We start from the raw sequence: 22426 nt of genomic DNA on the forward strand, positions 1-22426 counted from the left end.
TAACCATTATGCTATCTCCCCAGCCTTAAGTGGTAATTTTTGAGCTGATAATCTTTTAAACTATTTTTTTTTATTTTACTTATTTATTAATGAAAGGGGCAGGAGGAAAAAGAGAGTGAACCAGAATATCACTCAGGTACATGTGCTGCCAGGGATCAAACTTGGAACCTCGTGCTTGAGAGACCACCACCTTATCTACTACGCCATTTAACAAGTTAACAATTCCCTATAGCCCATGATTTATGTTACAAATATCCAAATGGCTCCTGGCAGAAAAAAATGCTTCCCCCCACCCCTGCTTTTGACACTGGTTAGATTCCTTGCTTCCTTGTACGCTTGCCTGGGAATGACTGGAGTCAGAAAGTGAAACCAGACTCAAACCAAGCCCGCTTTGCTCTTGGCTCAGCACCTTCCACCCAAATGGCCAGCAGAGGTAGGGTGGGCTCACGTGCACTCAGATGTGAAAGAAACACTACAATTAAACAGCAAAGATTCACTGTCGGTGCAGAACCGCTGTGGTGATTCCATTTGTTCCTGAAGCCCCTCCTTGTTTTCTGTCCCTGAAGCCCCTCCTTGTCCTTCACTGAAAGGACTGGCTTTTATAGCATTTCTCTTGTCTGTGACATCATGGTGTCCCTGAGTGAATGTAAAACCTCCCGATAAGTGTCCAGAACATCCTGAGCCGTAGGCCGTTCTGTAGGAATCCGACTTTTACATGCCTGATGAATGTCAAACAAGTGGAACCGGACCATATCGCTCCCTTCCACGTGCCCCAAAAGGAAACTGGAGACATCTGGAATCTTCCAAATGTCGACCTTCTCATCATAGGAGGGCAGGAGCTCCTCCTGGAAAGGCATGTCCTCCCTGTAGGGCCACAGCTGCTCTGGAGCCACAAACTCCCCGTGAAGTTGCCTGTGGCCACACTTCACGAGCTGCCCAGAACTGTGGTTCACCAGGGGGAGGGCGTCCAGGTCGTTGGCCACAATGCTAAGGTTACTGGTCAGCAGGTACTGCGACAGCGTTTTGGGCAGGTCGCTGGAGTCACACATGACCCGAGTGCCCAGGGGGCTCTGGTGCAGGTAGGAGAGGATGCCCACATAGTCCATGGCCAGCTGCAGCCGGTGCTGCCAGGTGTTGACATGCTGATACTTGGAAAGGTTCAGTGTCTCTTCCAGGTTGCTCAGGGAACCCAAGGGGTGATACTCGGTAAGGATAGTGTTGTCTTCCTCACAGTAGCCAAGCAGTGTGACGACATGCTTGCTCTGTAGCGATTTCAGCATCTGCAGCCCATGCAGGAAGTCATCTCTCATCTCCAGACGGGTGAGCCGCGAGAGTGCGACTTTGCGCTCCTTCCACTCTGACAGAAAAACCTGAAACAGTCACAGAGACAGAGCTTCAGTCCAGGTTTTCCTCCTGTAGGAGAGTCAGAAAACAACTCAGATTATCTAGATATAAATATATTCAGGGGCCAGGTGGTGGTGCATCTGGTCGAGCACACATTAGCACACACAAGGACGCAGGTCTGAGCCACCAGTCCCACCTGCAGAGGGAACACTTTACAAGTGGTGAAGCAGTGTTGCAGGTGTCTCTCTCCTTGTTTCTTTATTTTATTATTATTATTTTTAACCAAAGCACTGATCAGCTCTGGCTGATGGTGGTATAGGGGACTGAGCCTGGGACTTTGTAGCTCCAGTGTGAGAGTCTCTCTCTCTCTCTCTCTTTTTTTTTTTTTGCCTCCAGGGTTATCGCTTGGGCTCAGTGCCTGCACTATGAATCTGCAGCACCTGGTGATTATTTTTCCCATTTTATTGGATAGGACAGAGAGAAATTGAGAGAGGAGAGGAAAATAGACACTTGGGAGTCGGGTGGTAGGGCAGCAGGTTAAGCACACGTGGTGCAAAGCGCAAGGATCAATGTAAGGATCCCAGTTCAAGCCCCTGGCTCCCCACCTGCAGGGGAGTTGCATCACAAGCGGTGAAGCAGGTCTGCAGGTGTCTATCTTTCTCTCCCCCTCTGTCTTCCCCTCCTCTCTCCATTTCTCTCTGTCCTATCCAACAATGATGACAGCAATAATAATAATGATTACAACAATAAAACAACAAGGGCAACGAAAAGGAATAAAAAAATTAAAAAAAAAAAAAAAAGACAGACACTTGCAGACCTGCTTTACTGCTTGTGATGCGACTCCCATGCAGGTGGGGAGCTAGAGGCTTGAACTGGGATCCTTGTGTGGGTCCTTGTGCTTTGTGCCATGTGTGCTTCACCTGGTGCACTACCGCCCGGCCACAAGAGTCTCTTTGTATAACCATTATGCTATCTATCCCCGCCCTGTCTCTCTCCCTATTACCCTCGTCCCTCTCAGTTTCTGGTTGTCTCTATCCAATAAACATAATACAAAAAAAAAAAATATATATATATATATATATATATATATATATATAATTGTCACCAGGGTTATTGCTGGGGCTCAGTGCCTATAGGACTCCATCACTCCTGGAAGACATTTCTTTCTTTCCTCTAGACAGAGGCCAAGAGTCAGAGAGAGAGGAGTGTTGCTCCATTGTTCATGAAGCTTTCTCCCGGCCGGTGCTCCCAGGTGGTGACCCAGGTCTTTGCACATGGGAGTGTGCACATTCGGGGGTGAGCTACTTGCCAGCCCCCTCAAGTATCCTTCCAGTGCTGTGAGTAGTGTAGAGGACACAGAATTTAGCCACCCAGACCTAGTCCTACTGTTGTTCCTAATATAGTTATGAAAATTGACATTTGAGAAAACACATGACACTCAGAGCAGAAGGGCCCCTGTCTGTGACATCATGGTATCTCTGAGTGAATGTAAGACTTACTGGTAAGTATCCAGGACATTCCTACAGCCGTGGGCCATTCTGTAGGAATCCAACTCTTGCAAGCCACGTAAGAAAAGCAGAGGGAACTAACTTGGATGAGGTTGCTGAGGGTACCTAGAGAAGGTGCTGGAAGGTTCCTAGAGGATAATCTTAAAAGACAATAGGGGGGCTTAGCAGTGTGCACCTGGTTGAGCACACGTTACCATGCACAAGGATGCAGGTTCAAGTCCCCAGTCCCCACTTGCAGAAGGAAAACTCTTTCTCTCCATCTCCCCCTCAATTTATCTCTCTCTCTATATATATATATATATGTATATTACATATACATATATTTATTTATTTATTTATGATTTTTTTTGCCTCCAGGGTTATTGCTGGGGCTCCGTGCCTGCACTATGAATCCACTGCTCCTGGAGGCCATTTTTCCCTTTTGTTGCCCTTGTTGTCTATCGTTGTTGTTGTTAATATTATTGTTGTCATTGTTGGATAGGACAGAGAGAAATTGAGAGGGGAAGACAGAGAGGGGGAGAGAAAGAGAGACACCGCCTGTGATGGGACTCCCCTACAAGTGGGGAGCCAGGGCTCAAACCGGGGTCCTTACGCCGGTCCTTGCACTTTGTGCCACATGCGCTTAGCCCGCTGCACTACCACCCGCCCCCTTATGATTTTTTTTAAGGTCCCAGGGTAGTGATGAAATCATGTATGCTCGAGGTCTGGACTCTTGTCCCCTAAAGAAAATTAATTATTGATTTCTTCGTTGTTGGATAAGACAGAGAGAAATGGAAAGAGGAGGGGAAGACAGAGATGGGAAGAGAAAAATAGACACCTGCAGACCTGCTTCACCGCTTGTGAAGCAACTCCCCTGCAGGTGGTGAGCCAGGGGCTCGAACCAGGATCCTTATGCCAGTCCTTGCACTTCAAGCCATGTGCGCTTAACCCGCTGCGCTACCGCCCTGGAAGCAAATGATTTGAGTAGAGGAAATAGCATAATAGTTATGCAAAGACTCTCATGCCTGAGGCTCTGAAATCCCAGGTTCAATCCCTCCCCACCTCCCCCAATGAGATCTGAGAAGTGCCATGAGAGGAGAGGGGAGGAGAGGGGAGCTTGGGTGATGAAACGTCTGGCTTAGTGCACACTTCACAATGTACAAGGACTAGGGTTCAAGCCCCCAGTCCTCACCTGCAGGGTCTTTTTAAACCAGTATTTAAAAATATATATTTTATTTATTATTAATGAGAAAGATAGGAGGAGAGAGAGAAAGAACCAGACATCACTCTGGTACATCTGCTGCCAGGGATTGAACTCAGGACCTCATGCTTGAGAGTCCAATGCTTTATCCACTGTGTCATCTCCTGGCCCACTAAACCAATATTTTTACTCTTCAGACTTGCTGAATAATGACTAGACTGCATGATAGGTCTATTTCTAATTTTATTTTTAAAAATTTTTTGTCTACAGGGTTATCACTGGGGCTCAGTGTCTGTATTATGAATCCACTGCGCCTGGAGGCTATTTTTTCCCATTTATTGCCCTTGTTTATCATTGTTGTTGTCATTATTATTGTTGTCATTGCTGCTGTTGTTGTTGGATAGGACAGAGAGAAATGGAGAGAGGAGGGGAAGACAGGGAGAAAAAGATAGACACCTGCAGACTTACTTCACTGCTTGTGAAGTGACTCCCTTGCAGGTGGGGAGCTGGGGGCTTGAACCAGGATCCTTAGACCGGTCCTTGCACTTTTTGTTTTTAATGGTAATTTCTTTTGCTGTGAAGAAGCTTTTCAGTTTCTTTTTTTTTTTTTTTTAATTTTTTAATATTTATTTATTTATTTATTTATTTTTTTATTTAAGAAAGGATTAATTAACAAAACCATAGGGTAGGAGGGGTACAACTCCACACAATTCCCACCACCCAATCTCCATATCCCACCCCCTCCCCCAATAGCTTTCCCATTCTCTATCCCTCTGGGAGCATGGACCCAGGGTCATTGAGGGTTGCAGAAGGTAGAAGGTCTGGCTTCTGTAATTGCTTCCTCGCTGAACATGGGCGTTGACTGGTCGGTCCATACTCCCAGTCTTCCTCTCTCTTTCCCTAGTAGGTTGGGTCTCTGGGGAAGCTGAGCTCCAGGACACATTGGTGGTGTCTTCAATCCAGGGAAGTCTGGCCGGCATCCTGATGATACCTGGAACCTGGTGACTGAAAAGAGAGTTAACATACAAAGCCAAACAAATTGTTGAGCAATAATGGACCCAAAGCTTGGAAAAGTGGAGAGGAAGTATTAGGGAGGTACTCACTGCAAACTCTAGTGTACCTCTGCTTTCTTACTTTGGTGCCATACTCCAAACTCAGTCAATTTCTGCTTTGCGTTTCTACTTCTTCTTTTTTTTTTTTTTTTACATGCATAACATTCCCCATATTCCCATTTAACAATACAACCCCCACTATTTCATTCATCATTTTTCATGGACCTGTATTCACCCCACCCACCCACCCACCCCAGAGTCTTTTGCTTTGGTGTAATACTCCAATTCCATTTCAGGTTCGACTTGTGTTTTCTTTTCTAATCTTGTTTTTCAACTTCGGCCTGAGAGTGAGATCATCCCATATTCATCCTTCTGTTTCTGACTTATTTCACCCAACATGATTTTTTCAAGGTCCATCCAAGATCGGCTGAAAACGGTGAAGTCACCATTTTTTACAGCTGAGTAGTATTCCATTGTGTATATATACCACAACTTGCTCTGAATGACTCTGAAAATGTCCAATAGTTCTAGGTTATCTATCTCTTCATTTAGCTCCCTTATGTCTTTACTGATTTTCTTCCTGGATGATCTGTCAAGTTGAGATAGTGGGGTGTTGAAGTCCCCTACTATGATTGTGTTACTGTTAATATATTGCTGTAGCTCTTTCAGTAGAAGTTTGATGTATTTAGATGGCTTCTCATTGGGTGCATAGATATTAATAATTGTTAAGTCCTCTTGATTGACTGATCCTCTGAGCATTAAGTAGTGTCCATTCCTATCTTTTTTAATCTTATGTATTTTAAAGTCTATCATGTCAGATATGAGAATAGCTGTTCCTGCCCTTTTTTGTGGGCCATTGGCTTGAATGATAGTTTTCCATCCTTTCACTTTAAGTCTGTGTTTGTCTTGTTACGTTAGGTGAGTTTCCTGTAGACAACATATTGTTGGGTTGTGTTTTCTGATCCATCTTCCTACTCTGTGTCTTTTAATAGGTGAATTCAGGCCATTCACATTTATTGATATCAAAGATTGAAGATATTTTAACGCCATTCTTGTAGAGTTTTAGAGTGTTTTGATATATGTTCTATTTGTGGTGGTCTGGTTGTTTATAGGAAACCTTTCAGAACTTCTTTCAAGGCAGGCTTGGTGATGGTTGCTTCCTTCAACTGTTGCTTGTCTGAGAAGGTTTTGATGCTTCCATCTAGTCTGAATGACAGTCTAGCAGGATATAGTATTCTTGGCTGAAAGCCTTTCTCATTGAGCACTCGATAGATATCTTGCCATTCTCTTCTGGCCTGTAGTGTTTGTAAGGAGAAGTCTGCTGCTAATCTGATGGGTTTTCCTTTGTAGGTGACTCTTTGTTTTTCTCTTGCAGCCTTGAGGATCCTTTCTTTATCCTTATTCCTTTCCAATCTAAGTATGACATGTCTTGGTGTCTTTAGGTCTGGGTTAATTCTGTTTGGGACCCTCTGGGCTTCTTGAATCTTTATGTCTTTGGTGTTGTCTAGACTAGAGAAATTTTCAGCTATTATGGCCTGGAGTATGCTTTCTTCCTCCCCTTCTCTTTCTTCCTCTGGTAAGCCAATAATGCGTATATTGTTTCTTTTGAAGTCATCCCATAGGACTCTGTTGTTGTTTTCAGCATCTCTTAATCTCTTTTTGAGATCTCTTACTTCTTTTTTAGTTGTCTCTAATTCATCCTCAATCTTGCTAATTCTGTCTTCAGCCTCATTGATTCTATTCTCTCTGCCCTCTACTGCTTTCTGGAGTTCATCTATTTTGTTGCCCTGCTCTGATACTGTTTTAGCTTGTTCAGCTAGTTGCCTTCTTAGCTCAGCGATTTCAGCTTTCAGCTCTCTAATAACCATGAGATTATTAGAATTTTCTTCCATATTCTCATTTGTTGTTCCTGCATTTCTGATTACAATTTTTTCAAATTCTTTACTCACTCCTGTTATTATTTCCTTAGCTAATGTTTGGATGTTGAACTCGTTGTTTTGTGCTTCACCCTCTGGAGGACTTTTAGCTGGACTCTTGTCCTGGTTCGAGTCTCCAATATTTTTTCTTGTTGTTTTAACCATTTTATATAAGTTAACAGTTTTTTCAATCCCTGAGTTGGAGTTCAGTGGTGTAAAAGCCTTTTTTTTTTTCCCCTGTAGGCTATGGGAGCCTGAGGGCTTTTAAACTATCAATAGGCTTCTTTGTTTAATCACTGACTCCTGACCAAGAAATAAAGCAGGGTGTGGCAGAGATAATCCAGTGGTTATGCAAAGAGACTTTCACAGCCCCTCAGCTATGCCACAGAGGTATAGGTCTTCTCCTGAGTTTCCCGGTTAGATCTCTGTGCCCTGGTGTCCCTCCCTGTTGCTGCTCCAGATTCTGAGGGTAGTAGCAATGGAGACTCAGAGTTGCACTTGGTGAGTCTCTGGGGAGTCCTTTCCTCCCTTCAGCTGTCCCCTTGTTGGTGGAGCAGACTGGAGGTGGTGTCTCCACTGACAAACTGTTGAACTGTGAGCAGTCACTTAATCTCTCCTTAGGCCCCTCTCTCCTCTCTGTCACCAGCCACGCGTGTTTGTACTCACGGGTGATTTACTGGGTTCCTGTGGTCATTCTAGTCCTGTCTTGTTTCGGTCCGGGTAGTCTCCTTTGGTATTCCTAGTTGATCCGGGAGAGGATAGGAGAGGAGAGAAAGCGATCTCGAAGCTTTTCAGTTTCATGTAACCCCATCTATTTTTGCCTTTGTATCTCTTGCCAGTAGACTTGAATCCCCAGACATACCTGAAACCAATATCATGAAGACTTCTACCTGTGATTTCTCCCATATACCTAATGGTCCAGACTAATGTCCAAGTCTTATCCTCTCTGATAGACTTCTGAGCATGGTTAGATAATGATAATGTTGCTTGATTCTGCATGAGGCTACCCAGGTTTGGGTTTTTGTTTTTTTGCCTCCAGAGTTATTGCTCGGTGTTGGTGCCCTGCCCACGAATCCACTGCTCTTAGAGGCCATTTTTTCCCCTTTTATTGCCCTTGTTGTCCATTGTTGTTGCTGTCATTAGTATTGTTTTTTTTATATATAATTTATTTATTCCCTTTTGTTGCCCTTGTTGTTTTATTGTTGTAGTTATTATTGTTGTTGTCATTGTTGGATAGGACAGAGAGAAATAGAGAGAAGGAGGGGAAGACAGAGGAGGAGAGAAAGATAGACACCTGCAGACCTGCTTAACCGCCTGTGAAGCGACTCCCCTGCAGGTGGGGGTATTTTGTTATTATTCTCAGATAGGACAGAGAGAAATCAAGAGAGGAGGGGAAAATAGGGGAGAAAAAGATTCACCGCCTGTGAGGTGACCCCCATGCAGGAGGGGAGCCAGGGACTCAAACTGGGATGCTTTTTATTTTATTTTATTTTCATTTTTTAAATTTATTGGGGAATTGATGTTTTACATTCAACAGTAAATACAATAGTTTGCACATGCATAACATTCCCCAGTTTCCCATATAACAATACAACCCCCACTAGGTCCTCTGTCATCCTTCTTGGACCTGTATTCTCCCCACCCACCCACCCCAGAGTCTTTCACTTTGGTGCGATACGCCAGTTCCATTTCAGGTTCTACTTGTGTTTTCTTTTCTGATCTTGTTTTTCAACTTCTGCCTGAGAGTGAGATCATCCCATATTCATCCTTCTGTTTCTGATTTATTTCACTTAACATGAATTTTTCTTTTTCTTAATAAATTTTTATATTTTTATTTATTTATTCCCTTTTGTTGCCCTTGTTTTATTGTTGTAGTTATTATTGTTATGATGTCATCATTGTTGCCCTTGTTGTACTGGGATGCTTTTTAAAAAATTTTTTTAAATTATCTTTTTTATTTTATTTACTGGATAGAGATAGCCAGAAATTGAGAGGGAAGGGGATGATAGAGAGGGAGAGACAGAGACACTAGCAGTATTGCTTCACTACTTGTAAAGCTTTCCCTCTACAGGTGGGGACTGGGGGCTTGAACCTGGGTCCTTGTGCATTGTAACATGTGTGATCAAACAGGTGCACCACCATCCAGCCCCTAACAAACTTGGATCCTTATGCAGGTCCTTGTGTTTTGTGCCATGTGCAGTTAACCCACTGCACTACTGCCCAGCCCCCAAGGGTACCCAGTTTTAACAACACTGTTTATTTATTTCTTTATTTAAAAAAATTGATTTAGGGGCCAAAAGATAGTTCACCTGTTAGGGTACACATTTGACTATGCACAAGGACATGGGTTCAAGCCCCTGGCCACAAAATATGAGTATGCAAAGGGGAAGCTTGCTTGGTAGACAAAAAAAAAAGTCTTCTGGAAGTGATGTAATTATAAGGCGCCCAAGTACTGCCTGGTAAAGAAAAAAAAAAGATTAATAAGAGAGAGAAAAAAGAGAAAACCAGGGGGTTTAAGTGCACATGGTGCAGCTGGTTACGCACACATGGCACAAAACACAAGAACCAGCGTAAAGAACCCAGTTCAAACCCCCGACTCCCCACCTACAGGGGGGTTGCTTCACAAGCAGTGAAGCAGATCTGCAGGTGTCTATCTTTCTCTCCCCCTCATCTCTCGATTTCTCTATCCAACAAAACAGCAATGACAACAAAAACAACAAGGACAGCGAAATGGGGAAAATGGCCTCCAGGAGCAGTGGATTCGTAGTGTAAGCACCAGGCCCCCGCAATAACACTGGAGGCAAAAAAAAAAGAAGAAGAAGAAGACGTGAAAACCAGAGAATCACTTTGACAATGTGATGCTGAGGATTGAACTTGGGACTTTATGCTTGCAAGTTCAGTGCTCTTAGTCACTGTATCACACCCAACACCACAAAAGACCATTCTTTCTCCACTTTATGCTCTTGGCTCCCATGTCATAAAGTAATTGTCCATGGGAGTCGCGCAGTAGCACAGCGGGCTAAGTGCACGTGAAGCAAAGCGCAAGGACCAGCGGAAGGCACCCGGTTTGAGCCCCAGCTCCCCACCTGCAGGGGAGTATCTTTGCAGGCGCTGAAGCAGGTCTGTAGCTGTCTATCTTTCTCTCCCCCTCTTTGTCTTCCCCTCCTCTCTCCATTTTTCTCTGTCCTGTCCAATAATGACATCAACAATAATTACAGCAACAATAAAAACAAGGGCAACAAAAAGGAAATAAATATTTGAAAAAAGAATAATTGTTCATTTTTTTTTGAACTTTTTTTTTTTTAACCAGAGCACTACTTAACCCAATTAGATATTATTGGTGCCAGCAACTGAACCTTGCAGGTGAGGAGTGACGGCTCAAACCTAGGTCCTTGTGCATAGTGGTATGTGTGCTTTACCAGGTGCATCGCTGCCCAGGACCCCATGTGCTTGTTCTTTATACTCTGTATTGCTTTGCATTCTGGGTCTTTCATGGCTCTAAGTAAATTTCTGTAATGTTTGTTCTATTTCTTTTTAAAAAAATTTTATTTATTTTCCCTTTTGTTGTCCTTGTCTTTTTATTGTTGTTGTTATTGATGTCATCATTGTTAGATAGGATAGAGAGAAATGGAGTGAGGAGGGGAAGGCAAAGAGGGAGAAAGACACCTGCAGACCTGCTTCACCACTTGTGAAGCGACGCTCCTGCAGGTGGGGAGCCTGGGGCTCGAACCGGGATTCTTACACCAGCCCTTGTACTTTGTGCCACCTGCGCTTAACCTGTTGCGCTACTGCCTGACTCCCTGTTTGTTCTATTTCTTTAAAGCCACTGGAACTTTGATGGGGATTCTATTGCTTTGGGCAGGATGGGGAATATACTGCTTTGGGCAGGATGGTCATTTAAGCCATGTTAATTCTTCCAATTCAAGAGTATTACAGTCTTGCAAATGTCTTTATCCCTCTCCTACCAAAAAGGAAAAACAAACAAACAAACCCAGAAAAAATGGCTACCAGGAGGGATGGATTCATTTTGCAGGCAGTAAGCCCTAATAATAACCTTGGTGGCCAAAAAAAAAAAAAGTGCGAAGAGTATAATTAAAAAAGAAGATAAGGGGGGCCGGAGGTGGTCCACTGGGTTAAGTGCACATAGTACAAAGTGCAACTGCATAAGGATACTGGTTCAAGCCCCCGGCTCCCCACCTGTAGGGGGGCTGCTTCACAAGCAGTGAAGCAGGTCTGCAGGTGTCTATCTTTCCCCCTGTCTTCCCCTCCTCTCTCCATTTCCCTCTGTCCTATCCAACAATGACAGCAATAACAACAATAATAATAATAATGATAAACAACAAGGGCAACAAAAGGGAAAAGGTGGCCCCCAGGAGCAGTGGATTTGTAGTGCAGGCACCGAGCCCCACCAATAACCCTAGAGGCAAAAAAAAAAAAAAAAAAGAAGAAGACAAGAGGATCCAAGACAGGAAATATGAAGAACAAGGCATCCTCAAATCATAATTACATCTGGGGTTAGTTAACTATCTATTGAGGATGGAAAGGCTTTCCTGTGGACTAGACAGACAAGGCTCCTGATTCATGGAGCAAACATCCAGTACTCAAGATCCTTTTGCTCTATGACCAAGTGTCGTATGCTTTACATTGGCTTGTTCTAGCCCTCCCCCCGCCAAGAGAATTGGATCAGGCCTGCTAATTTGGCGGGCCTGCTTGGCCCCACCCGAGGAGACCCCGAGAGAGAGGGTTCCTGAGTCCGAGAGTTCCTGAGTTCGAGAGTTTCAGGGTTACAGAGTAAGAGAGAGTTCCAGTGTGCCAGAGTTTCAGAGGGCTCTCAAGTCCGAGAGTTCCAGAGTGACAGAGTTCCTGAGTTCCTGAGTTAGACAGAGTTCCTGAGTTCCTGAGTTCGAGAGTGCCAGAGTTCCTGAGTTCCAGAGTAAAAGAAAGAGTGCTTGCGCCGCCGCAAAGAGACAGCAGAGTTCTGTTTGGTGATTAGTTTGTCTTAGTTTATGAATCGTTGTTCCTGAATAAAGAAATACAGCTTCCCTGCCCAGCCGTTGTCTCCGCGTCTCTGTTACCCGCCCGTGAAGCTAGACCCGCCCGGCCAGAGCCTCCGAAAATTTTAACAACAACCAAGTTTCAATGGGGAAAAAAAAAGTTGATGTAATGATTTTTTGGTTCTACTTCAATAAACAAAAAAACAGTATTACTCAGTTATTACCCACATTATTAAATTATCAAATTCTCTATCTGGATGGATGCCGGGCTAGCGTGAGGGTGTTTCTTCCTGGGCACGTGCTCTCTGGGTTGGAGAGAACTCGACCAGAGCCAACCTGGGCTGTGGGCTGCTGTTTACTCAGCAATATGGGAGAGAGACCAGGAACACGTGGCAGAGCAGGAATGCAATGCGTCTTTATTGATCAGTGACAATGCTTTTATATCTTTTGAACTGGAAGTGGCAAGTCAGAAAAGGAAATGGCTAGGAAAGGGGATGGAGAAAAGGAAAGAGCAGGAAGGTAGAAAGCTTCCATAGCGATGGTTGCTAGGGTTTTAACTGACAGCATTAATGTACCCTACAGGCAGGGTGTGTCTTCGAGGTAGAAAGTAGATCAGGCAAAACAATGATTATGTAAATAGACCACAGCGTCAGCAATGGAGGATGGAGCAGGGGGGCTGCCCGGCAGATGGATGTGATTTGTAGAACTTCTCTAAAATAAAATCTGTCCTCAAACTATGATGTGTCACCATCAAACTTATTCAGAAACATATTCCTCAAGGTAAAAGGAACTGTAAAAAAAAAAGGGGGAGGAGAAAAAAAACAAAACTATGTTCTGAGTAGTCACAACCACAGGAAGACAAGCAGGCAGCCTGTCAAGGTGCTATTAGTAGAAGTGGCCATCAGCTCTCTTTTCTATGCTCCTCCATTGGTGATACCTTCATCTCACAATGTTTCCAACACATTCTTAAATTTGTATTTGTGTCCCAACTCTTCATCTCATGGCTCAACCATTAACCTGTACATCTCACCATCTATTTGTGACATTCCAGATGGAAATATAAATGGCCTTACCAAGTCCAACTTGCTTACAGAGGTCTATTTCTTTCTATCTTCCTTATGCTATTAAATTTTGGACTTTTCTCCTACCGATCTAATGTTAATTTGTTCATCTGTTGAGTCTCAGGAGAACTCAATTATGGGGATGGAAAAATTTCCCCACTGCCTCGGCATCCCCAAAGGGCACCAAGCTGCAGGCCCATAGGTGTGATTTCTGATCCCTCCTCACCTTTTGCCAGACACTCAATATATCCTCACAAAGGAACTGCTTTGGTTCAACATTCCTTAGCAGTCGCTGAGAGTCACTCTGCTTCACTGGTAAGTCTGTTACCATAGAAATGATGACCACATAAACTGCTAGCAATATAGGTTTGTGGGGAGACAAGGGCTCTAGAATGTTAAGTATGAGAACTGAATCCACTTCTTGGTTTCTTGCTTTTAAAAATAAAATAAAATAAAATAACCAATATCTCATATATTAAAAAAAGAAAAAAATTGTCCATATCTTCCTTCACCACAGCATAACTTCTATTCTATCACATAAGATTTATATATTTATTTTTACTGGCACCAGTAAAAATGGCTGGAATCTGATGCCTCTACAATGAATCCACAGCTCCTGGCAGCCATTTATTGCCTTTTTTTTTTTCTTAAATAGGACAGAGAGAAATTGAGATGGGAAGGGCATATATAGGGAGAGAGAAATAAAGAGAGAAATAAAGTTTCTTTGGTTATGCAAAGAAACTCTCGTGCCTAAGGCTCCAAAGTCCCAGGTTCAATCCCCTGCACCACCCTAAGCCAGAGCTGAGCAGTGCTCTGGTAAATAAATAAATAAATAATAGGGGGTTGGGAGGTAATGCAGCAGGTTAAGCGCACATGGTGCAAAGCACAAGGACCGGCATAAGGATCCCAGTTCGAGCCCCTGGCTCCCCACCTGTGGGGGGGGGGTGTCACTTCACAAGTGGTGAAGCAGATTTGCAGGTGTCTATTTTTTGGATTCATAGTGCAGACATTGAGCCCCAGCGACAACCCTGGAGGCAAAATATATATATATATATATATATATATATATATATATATATAATGACACTTGCAACAGTTTCACTGCTCATGAAGCTTTCCTCCCTGCAAGAGGAGACAGGAAGTTTGAATTTGGATCTTTGCTCGGGGTAATGTGTGTGCTCAACAGGTATGCCACTGCCTGGCCTCTATCATTTTTAGACTTTTCATTTTCTCTGATGAGGCAGCAAAGATCCAACTCAGGATCTCAGGCATGAGCTTTACTACGAAGTTACTTCCCTGGTCCAATTTTCAATTTTCACAGTGACATGAAGAGAGAAAGGGAAAGAGAGTAAGGGACTGTCCCACCATGCATGCAGTTCTCCTTGCTACTCTCATGTGGCTCTGGGACTGAACCAGTGCTTTATGCATGCAAAATAGATGTCCTGCTACTGAGAGGCCTACCCTGTTCTTTGCAATTTTTCTTCTATGATTTGGGTATTTTTGTTTGTCTTTATTTATCGGATAGAGACAGCCAGACATCTAGAGGGAAGGGGCAGATAGGGAGAGACAGAAAGACACCTGTAACCCTGCTTCATCACTTGCAAAGCTTTCCCCCTGAAGGTGAGGGCCGAGGGCACAAACCCAGGTCCTTGTGCACTGTAACATGTGTGCTCAACCAGGTACACCACCACATGGCCCCTTCTTTTCATTTTTCTATGTTATATTCATGAGCTTGCAGTTCAAAGAGCATCAAATTATACTTTGCGTGGCCTGAGAGGTGGTAGAGTGGATAAAGCTTTGGACTCACAACTGTAAATCCCCACATTCAAGCTAAAGTATCATATGTGTCAGAGATGCTCTGGTCCTCATTCTCTCTTTTTTTTTTCTCTCTCTCTCTTCATTCATAAATAAAATAAAATTGTACTTTGCCTTTTTCATCTCATCACAAAAAATTCTTTTTTCATATTTACTGGGGCTGCTCAGTACATTTAGTGGCCATAGACTGTCATGCAGGGGGTTGAGAGATGGTTAATTCCATAAAGTGCACACGTTAGTGTGAGTGAGGTCCTGGGGGCAAGCCATGCCCCCACCACAGCTTCTGCCACCACTCAGGGAGCACCAGCACAGGGGAAGCTTCATGAGCAGCGGTGTGGTGCTAACAGTGTCTCTCCTTCTCTATCTAAGACAGTAACAACAGCACCAAAGTCCACTGTGAGTCATAGAATTATGTAGGAGTGGCCCGGGAGGTGGCGCAGTGATAAAGCTTTGGACTTTTCAAGCATGAGGTCCTGAGAGTTCGATCCCCAGCAGCATATGTGCCAGAGTGATGGCTGGTTCTCTCTCTCCTCCTGTCTTTCTCATTATAAATAAAATCTTAAAAAAAAAAAAAGAAAGAATGATGTAGTAATGGAGCCCCACATAATCAAACCCTGGTGGAAAAAAAAAGAATATCAGGGAGTCGGGCGGTAGCACAGCGGGTTAAGCACACGTGGTGTGAAGTGCAAGGACCGGCATAAGGATCCTGCTTAGAGCCCCCGGCTCCCCACCTGCAGGGGAGTCACTTCACAGGCGGTGAAGCAGGTCTGCAGGTGTCTTTCTCTCCCCCCTCTGTCTTCTCCTCCTCTTTCCATTTCTCTCTGTCCTACCCAACAATGACTACAACAATAAAACAACTAGGATGACAAAAGGGAATTAAAAAAAAAAAGTATCAAATATTTCAATAACACCTCCTCCACACACACAGCTACTATTTCTTTTTTCTTTTCTTTAATTGCCTCCAGGGTTATCACTGGGACCCAGTGCTGGCACTTTGAATCCACTGCAACTGGCAGCCTTTTTTTTCCATTTTATTGGATAAGACAGAGAGAAATCAAAAAGGGAGAGGGAGAGGGAGAGGGAGAAGGAGAGGGAGAGGGAGAGGGAAAGGGAGTGGAGAGAGAGACACTCCTGCAGACTTTCACCCTTTCAAAGCTTCCCTTGCTCCCCTCATGCCAGGGGCTCAAACCCGGATCCTTGTGCAGGTCCTTGTGTTTCGTACTATGTACTATGTGCACTTAACTGGGTGTCCCACCACCCAGCCCTGTTGTTTCTAGTTTTCTTTTTTTTTTTAATTTTTAATTATTTTTATATGTATTTATTTTCCCTTTTGTTGCCCTTGTTTTTTTTTCATTATTGTTGTAGTTATTGATGTCGTCGTTATTAGATAAGACAGAAAGAAATGGAGAGAAGGGGAAGACAGAGGGGGAGAGAAAGACAGACACCTGCAGATCCACTTCACCCACCGCTTGTGAAGTGACTCCCTTGCAGGTAGGGAGCTGGGGGCTCGAACCGGGATCCTTATGCCAGTCCTTGCGCTCTGCGTCACGTGTGCTTAACCCGCTGCGCTACCACCTGACTCCCATTTCTAGTTTTCTTATACTACACATGATAAAGTAGAAAACGCCTTTACACAGTTTGCTGTTTTCCTTCCTTTGGATTATTTTATTAGGATTAAGTCCCATGTGTGAGAGAGACTGCTAGGCTCAAGGGTAGAAACATCTGGGTAGCTCTTCACACAGAAAGCTGAGCTACTTCCCCACAGGGCCCCCCACTAATAGCCTGACAACAGTACAGAAGTAAGGTGAGACTCACCCTCTTCACAGCTCCCTCCCCGACACGCTTCAGCTGTCTCACTTCTGTCCTCAGCTGCTCACAAGTCAGCCAGGGTGAGCAGTTTGTCATGTGCCCCATTCTGAAGTAACCATGGGGACAGGAGCTGGGATCCACCGCAGAACTCCGGGGGGAAATAAAGAACCAGTCCAGGCACAAGTAGAGAAGCACATTCATGAGCACCATGGCAAGCAGCAGCCCCACAAAGCGGGGCACCTCTCTGTGGGAGGGACCCTTCCTACCCTCCTGGGGTATCTGCTCCATGTTGTCATTCTCTGGAATTTCCTGTAATAGAAAACACAACAAGGAGTGACAGGGTCCATTCTGAAGAGGAAGGAAGGACCAAAGGGGACACACAAAGGGGACACACCCTCAACTGCCTCGTGTATGTGTAGCTTCACTCTGAGGATTAAAGCAGATACTGAATACCAGACTAATACTACAGGCAACATGGCAGTGATGGCTATAGTTTTTTGCTTTTTTTTTTTTTTAACCCGAGCAGCGCTCAGCTCTGGCTTATGGTAGATAGAGAAATTAGGAGAGTAGACTAGGAGATGGCGTAGTGGATAAAGCATTTAGACTCTCAAACATGAGGTCCTGAGTTCAATCCCTGACAGCACATGTACCAGGGTGATGTCTGGTTCTTTTTCTCCTATCTTTTTCATTAATAAATAAGATCTTAAAAAAGAGAAAGAGACACTTCACAGGCGGTGAAGCAGGTCTGCAGGTGTCTGTCTGTCTTTCTCTCCCCCTCCGTCTCCCCTCCTCTCTTCGTTTCTCTCTGTCCTATCCAACAACGATGACATCAATAATAACTACAACAAAATAAAAAACAAGGGCAACAAAAGGGAAAATAAATATAATTTTTTTTTAAATCTTGAGAGAGAGAGAGAGAGAGAGACAAACAAGAAGACATGGAGAGAGAGCAGTTTGCCATCTGAAGTAACCACAGGGACAGTAACTCAAAACAACCCAGCAATATGGGGGAATGAAAAAACAGTCCAGGCACAAGTAGAGGAAAATTTTCAACACCAGGTGGAGAAACACCACAGCACTGGAGCTTCCCCTGTTGCCATAGCACTTTCCATGTGGAGCTGGGACTGCATGCAGGGGAAGGCATTTGTCTGACCCAGCGCGGATCTCTCTGGCTCCAACCCCCTTGTTTGAATGACAACTGCTTTCTTTTTTTTTTTTTTTAATATTTATTTATTCCCTTTTTGTTGTCCTTGTTATTTTATTGTTGTTGTTACTGATATCGTTGTTGGATAGGACAGAGACAATTGGAGAGAGGAGGGGAAGACAGAGAGGAGGAGAGAAAGATAGACACCTGCAGACCTGCTTCACCGCCTGTGAAGTGACTCCCTTGCAGGTGGGGAGCCGGGGGCTCTAACCAGGATCCTTAATGCCAGTCCTTGCGCTTTGCACCATGTGCACTTAATCCACTGCGCTACCACCTGACTCCCGACAACTGCTTTTGCTCACTGAGAAACTGTTCTCTAAAATTATAGGCAGCCAGTTCTGTCAGGAAGAAGACACATGATAACAGAAATGGCACCACATGGAAGCACTATGGTCAGCACCAAGAAACCAGTAGAGCAGTAGTTTGGTGCCTCTCCCTTCTCCTGATTGATTTTTTTTATCTTTAGTATTTATTTTTGCCTCCAGGGTTAACACTGGGATTAGTGCCTGTACTACAAATTCACTGCTCCTGGTGACCACTTTTTGTTTTACTGGACAAGACAGAGAGAAAATGAGAGGGGAGGGAAAGTCACTCGAGAGGGAGAAAGACAGACAGATACCTGCAGACCTGCTTCACCTCTTGTGAAGTGTGCCCCCTGCAAGTGGGGAGCCGGGGCCTCCAACCCGGATCTTTTTGCGGGCCCTTGTGCTTTGTACTACATGCACTTAACCCAATGGGCCACCGCCCAGCTCCGATTTTTTATTTTTATTTTTGAGTATTTATATTATTGGTCAGAGACAGAAAGAAATTGAGAGGGGAGGGGGAGATAGAGAGTAGAAAAGAGAGTTACAATGCACAAAGACCCAGGTTTGAGCCCCAGGTGACTGAGTGGCCTCCCTGGCCCAATTTTTTTTTTGCCTCCAGGGTTATTGCTGGGGCTCAGTGCCTGCACTATGTACAAATCCACTGCTCCTGGAGACCATGTTTTTTCCCTTTTGTTGCCCTTGTTGCTTATCGTTGTTGTTATTATTGCTGTTGTTATTGCTGTCGTTGTTAGATAGGACAAAGAGAAATCTAGAGAGATGGGGAAGACAGAGAGGGGGTGAGACAGATAAGACACCTGCAGACCTGCTTCACCACTTGTGAAGTAACCCCCTGCAGGTGGGGAACTGGGGGCTCCAACCAGAGCTGTTATGCCAGTCCTTGTGCTTTGCATTGCACCATGTGTGCTTAACCCCCTGCACTACTGCCTGCCCGTCCAATTTTTATCCTAATTTTTTTTTTGACCTGGTTGAGTGCACACATTACAATGTGCAAGAACCTAGGTTCAAGCCTAGGTGTGCTTTGTGAGTGATGAAGCAGGGTTGCAAGTGTAGTCACTTCAGAGGGAGAGGAGATTTGGATAACTGGAAGATGTATATTGAGACTGCCCTTCCTTCTTGATTCCTTCCTCTCTTTCTATAGACAAAGAGAGAGAGGGAAGGAGTAGGGAAGAAGGGGGAGAGGGAGAGAGAATGAAAGAGACCACAGCACCAAAGATCCCTTCAATGCAGTGGAAGCTGGACTCAAACGTGAGTTGTATACATGGTAAAGCAGCACACTACCCAAGTGAACTATTTTACCAACCAGATACTGCCCTTTTTTTGTTTCCGTGTGTGTATGTGTTTGTGTGTGTGTAAGACACCAGGACCATACATATCCGTATTTTTACCACTCTATGCTGACTTTTTTAGACAGACATCCCAGCACCAAAGTTCCCAACTGCCCCCCCCCCAGTATTTCCAAGTGGTGTACAGGGGGCTCTAACTTCAGTTGCCAACATGCAGGCACCCTCCAGGTGAGCTGTCTGCTGGTCACAAAGATTTTAGTCCACCCCAATTTTTTTCTCTGAAATGCCAATTTCTGGAGTAGCATACCCAATGTCTGAAATAAGGCTGTGGGAAGGGAAGAACATTTTTGTTCAGAAATAAGCAAAAGGACACTACGAAGTCCTGACTCTTCAATAATAAGGATGGTAGAGCCAGCTGAGGAGAAGCTACCCAGTGCTGTTCAGCTACAAAAGATTTCTGACACTGACAGGAACAAATTGGTAGTGGAAAAAAATGGGGCACTGCACCTCTTATAGAATAAAACCAGTTTCCACCAAATAACAGAATATTTGATACACCAGAGAAGGAAGCTGTGTGTCACTCAGTACAGCCTTCTATAGAAGTCTCTTTTGCCAGAAAAACACAAGGTACAGCACACCAATTCTTTGAAATATTCCAGATGCTAACGGTGGATTTAAAGTTCTAGAATAAAGGCAAAAGAACCAAAGGGCTGGGCTGGCGACACAGCATGGTGATGATACAAAAGACTTTTTCATGCCTGGGGCTTCTAGGTCCCAAATTTAATCCCTAGCACCACTATAAGGCAGAACTGAGCAGTAGTGCTCTGGTTAAAGGGGGGGGGGGGGAATGACAACAAAGTACAGAAAATATTTTTAAGAAATAGGTAAGTGGGTGGGGGTAGATAGCATAATGGTAATGCAAAGAGATCCTCATGCAGGAGCTTCCATAGTCCCAGGTTCAATCCCTAGCACCACCATAAACCAGAGCCGAAAAGTGCTATAGAGGAAAGGAAGGGGAGGGAGGTGGGGAGGGAGAGCCTGGTGGTGGCATACCTGGTTGAGCCACATGTTACACTGCCTCAAGCCTCTGGTCCCCACCTGCAGGGGGAAAACTTCACAAATAGTGAAGTAGTGCTGCAGGTGTCTCTCTTCCTGTCTCTCCTTTCCCTCTCAATTTCTGATTATTGTATGTATCAATCAATAAAGATATTAAAAAATTAAAAAAGAGGGAGTCGGGCGGTAGCGCGGCGGGTTAAGTGCATGTGGCGCAAAGCGCAAGGACCGGCTTAAGGAATCCGGTTCGAGCCCCCGGCTCCCCACCTGCAGGGGAGTCACTTCACAGGCGGTGAAGTAGGTCTGCAGGTGTCTATCTTCCTCTCCCCTTCTCTGTCTTCCCCTCCTCTCTCCGTTTCTCTCTGTCCTATCCAACAATGACAACAACAATAATAACTACAACAATAAAACAACAAGGGCAACAAATGGGAAAATAAATAAAAAAATATTTAAAAAATTAAAAAGAAAAGAACAAAGAGGAAGAGAGGAAGGAAGGAGTAAAAAGAGAAGACAAAATTCAACAGAAAGATGGGGGGCCAGGCAGAGGCGCACCTGGCTGATCGCACAAGTTACAATATGCAAGGACGCAGGTGCAAGAGGAAAGCTTCACAAGTGGTGAAGCAGGGCTGCGGGTGTCTCTCTGTCTCTCTCCCTCTCTATCTCCCCCTTCCCTCTCGATTTCTGGCTGTCTCTATCCAATAAATAATGATGATACAAAAATAAGATACGAATACTTTTTTTTTTTTTTTTTTTGCCTCCAGGTTTATCACTGGGGCTCAGTGCCTGCACTTCGAATATACTGCTCCCAGAGGTCATTCCCCATCCCACCCCACCCCACCCCACCCCCATTTTGCTGCCTTTGTTGTTGTTATTGTTATCGCTGTTGGATAGGACAGAGAGAAATGGAGAGAGGAGGGGAAGACAGAGAGGGGGAGAGAAAGACAGACACCTGCAGACCTGCTTCACTGCCTGTGAAGCGACTCCCTGCAGGTGGGGAGCCAGGGGCTCGAACCGGGATCCTTACTCCGGTCCTTGCGTTTTGCGCCACCTGCGCTTAACCTGCTGCGCTACCGCCCGCCCCCACCCACCTTTTCTTTTTTTATTATTTATTTTTATTTTTATTTTCTTTTTTATTTAAGAAAGGATTAATTAACAAAACCATAGGGTAGGAGGGGTACAACCCCACACAATTCCCACCGCCCAATCTCCATATCCCACCCCCTCCCCCGATAGCTTTCCCATTCTCTATCCCTCTGGGTCCCACCCACCTTTTCTTTTCTTTTTACGAGCGGCGCACAATTGCACTTAAACCAGTACATCGCGCCCAAGCCCTGGTCCCCGCGATCGGGCAGAAAAGGCCGGAAAGGGGCGTCCGACCCCGCGGCGGCGAGTCTCGATCCCGTGTCCCCGGGGCGCGGCCGCCGCGGTTTACACTCGTGAAGCCGCGCGGCGGAGCGGGAGGGGCGCAGGCCGGGCCCGGGGCGCACCCCACAGGAAGCCGAGCGCCCACCCGTCGGCTCAGCACCCGGTTTCCCGCCCGCGGAGCGCCCGGAGCCCCGGCCAGGCACCGTCCTCGGCCCCCGGACCCAGCCCGACCCCCGCGGCCTCCAAGTCGGCCCCGGCCCCAGGAGCCTACCTGCAGCCCCCGGCCCACCGCGCCGCCTCTGCGCCTGCGCGGCCGGAAACCAACCCGAGCCGGCCGGCCGGACGCGCGCCTGCCCCCTGGCGTCCGTCTCTCGCCTCGCACCTGGAGGCCGCTGGCTGAGTTGGAGCGAGTTGGGGGTTCCGTTCAAATCTTGAGGGCTCATTTGGTTGGTCTGCTCAGAAGGTGAAATGACAGCACTGACAGCACGGTACATTGATCTCGACACCACTGATGTA

The 22426-nt window shown here is 45.2% G+C and overlaps 1 protein-coding gene across 1 annotated transcript; it reads right to left on the reverse strand.

Annotated features, from left to right (window-relative positions):
• Positions 1-476: 476 nt before the first annotated feature.
• POMK (protein O-mannose kinase) lies at positions 477-22249 on the reverse strand. Its single transcript, XM_007522742.3, has 3 exons — positions 22182-22249; positions 16686-16988; positions 477-1370 (listed from the first exon to the last, which is right to left on the reverse strand). The coding sequence occupies exons 2-3, from the start codon at positions 16965-16967 to the stop codon at positions 600-602; spliced, it is 1053 nt and encodes a 350-aa protein (XP_007522804.1). The 5' UTR covers positions 16968-16988; positions 22182-22249; the 3' UTR covers positions 477-599.
• Positions 22250-22426: the final 177 nt, after the last annotated feature.

This window comes from Erinaceus europaeus, chromosome 2 (genome assembly GCF_950295315.1).
Source record: "Erinaceus europaeus chromosome 2, mEriEur2.1, whole genome shotgun sequence".
NCBI classification, from domain to species: Eukaryota; Metazoa; Chordata; class Mammalia; order Eulipotyphla; family Erinaceidae; genus Erinaceus; species Erinaceus europaeus.

What these genes read in the sequence shown, in the direction of transcription:
- POMK (XM_007522742.3), bottom strand. Translation starts at nt 16,967, where the DNA reads ATGGAGCAGATACCCCAGGAGGGTAGGAAGGGTCCCTCCCACAGAGAG. An exon ending in GGGAGGGAGCTGTGAAGAGG is followed by an intron (nt 1,371 to 16,685) that starts GTGAGTCTCACC and finishes TGACTGTTTCAG; the next exon opens with GTTTTTCTGTCAGAGTGGAA.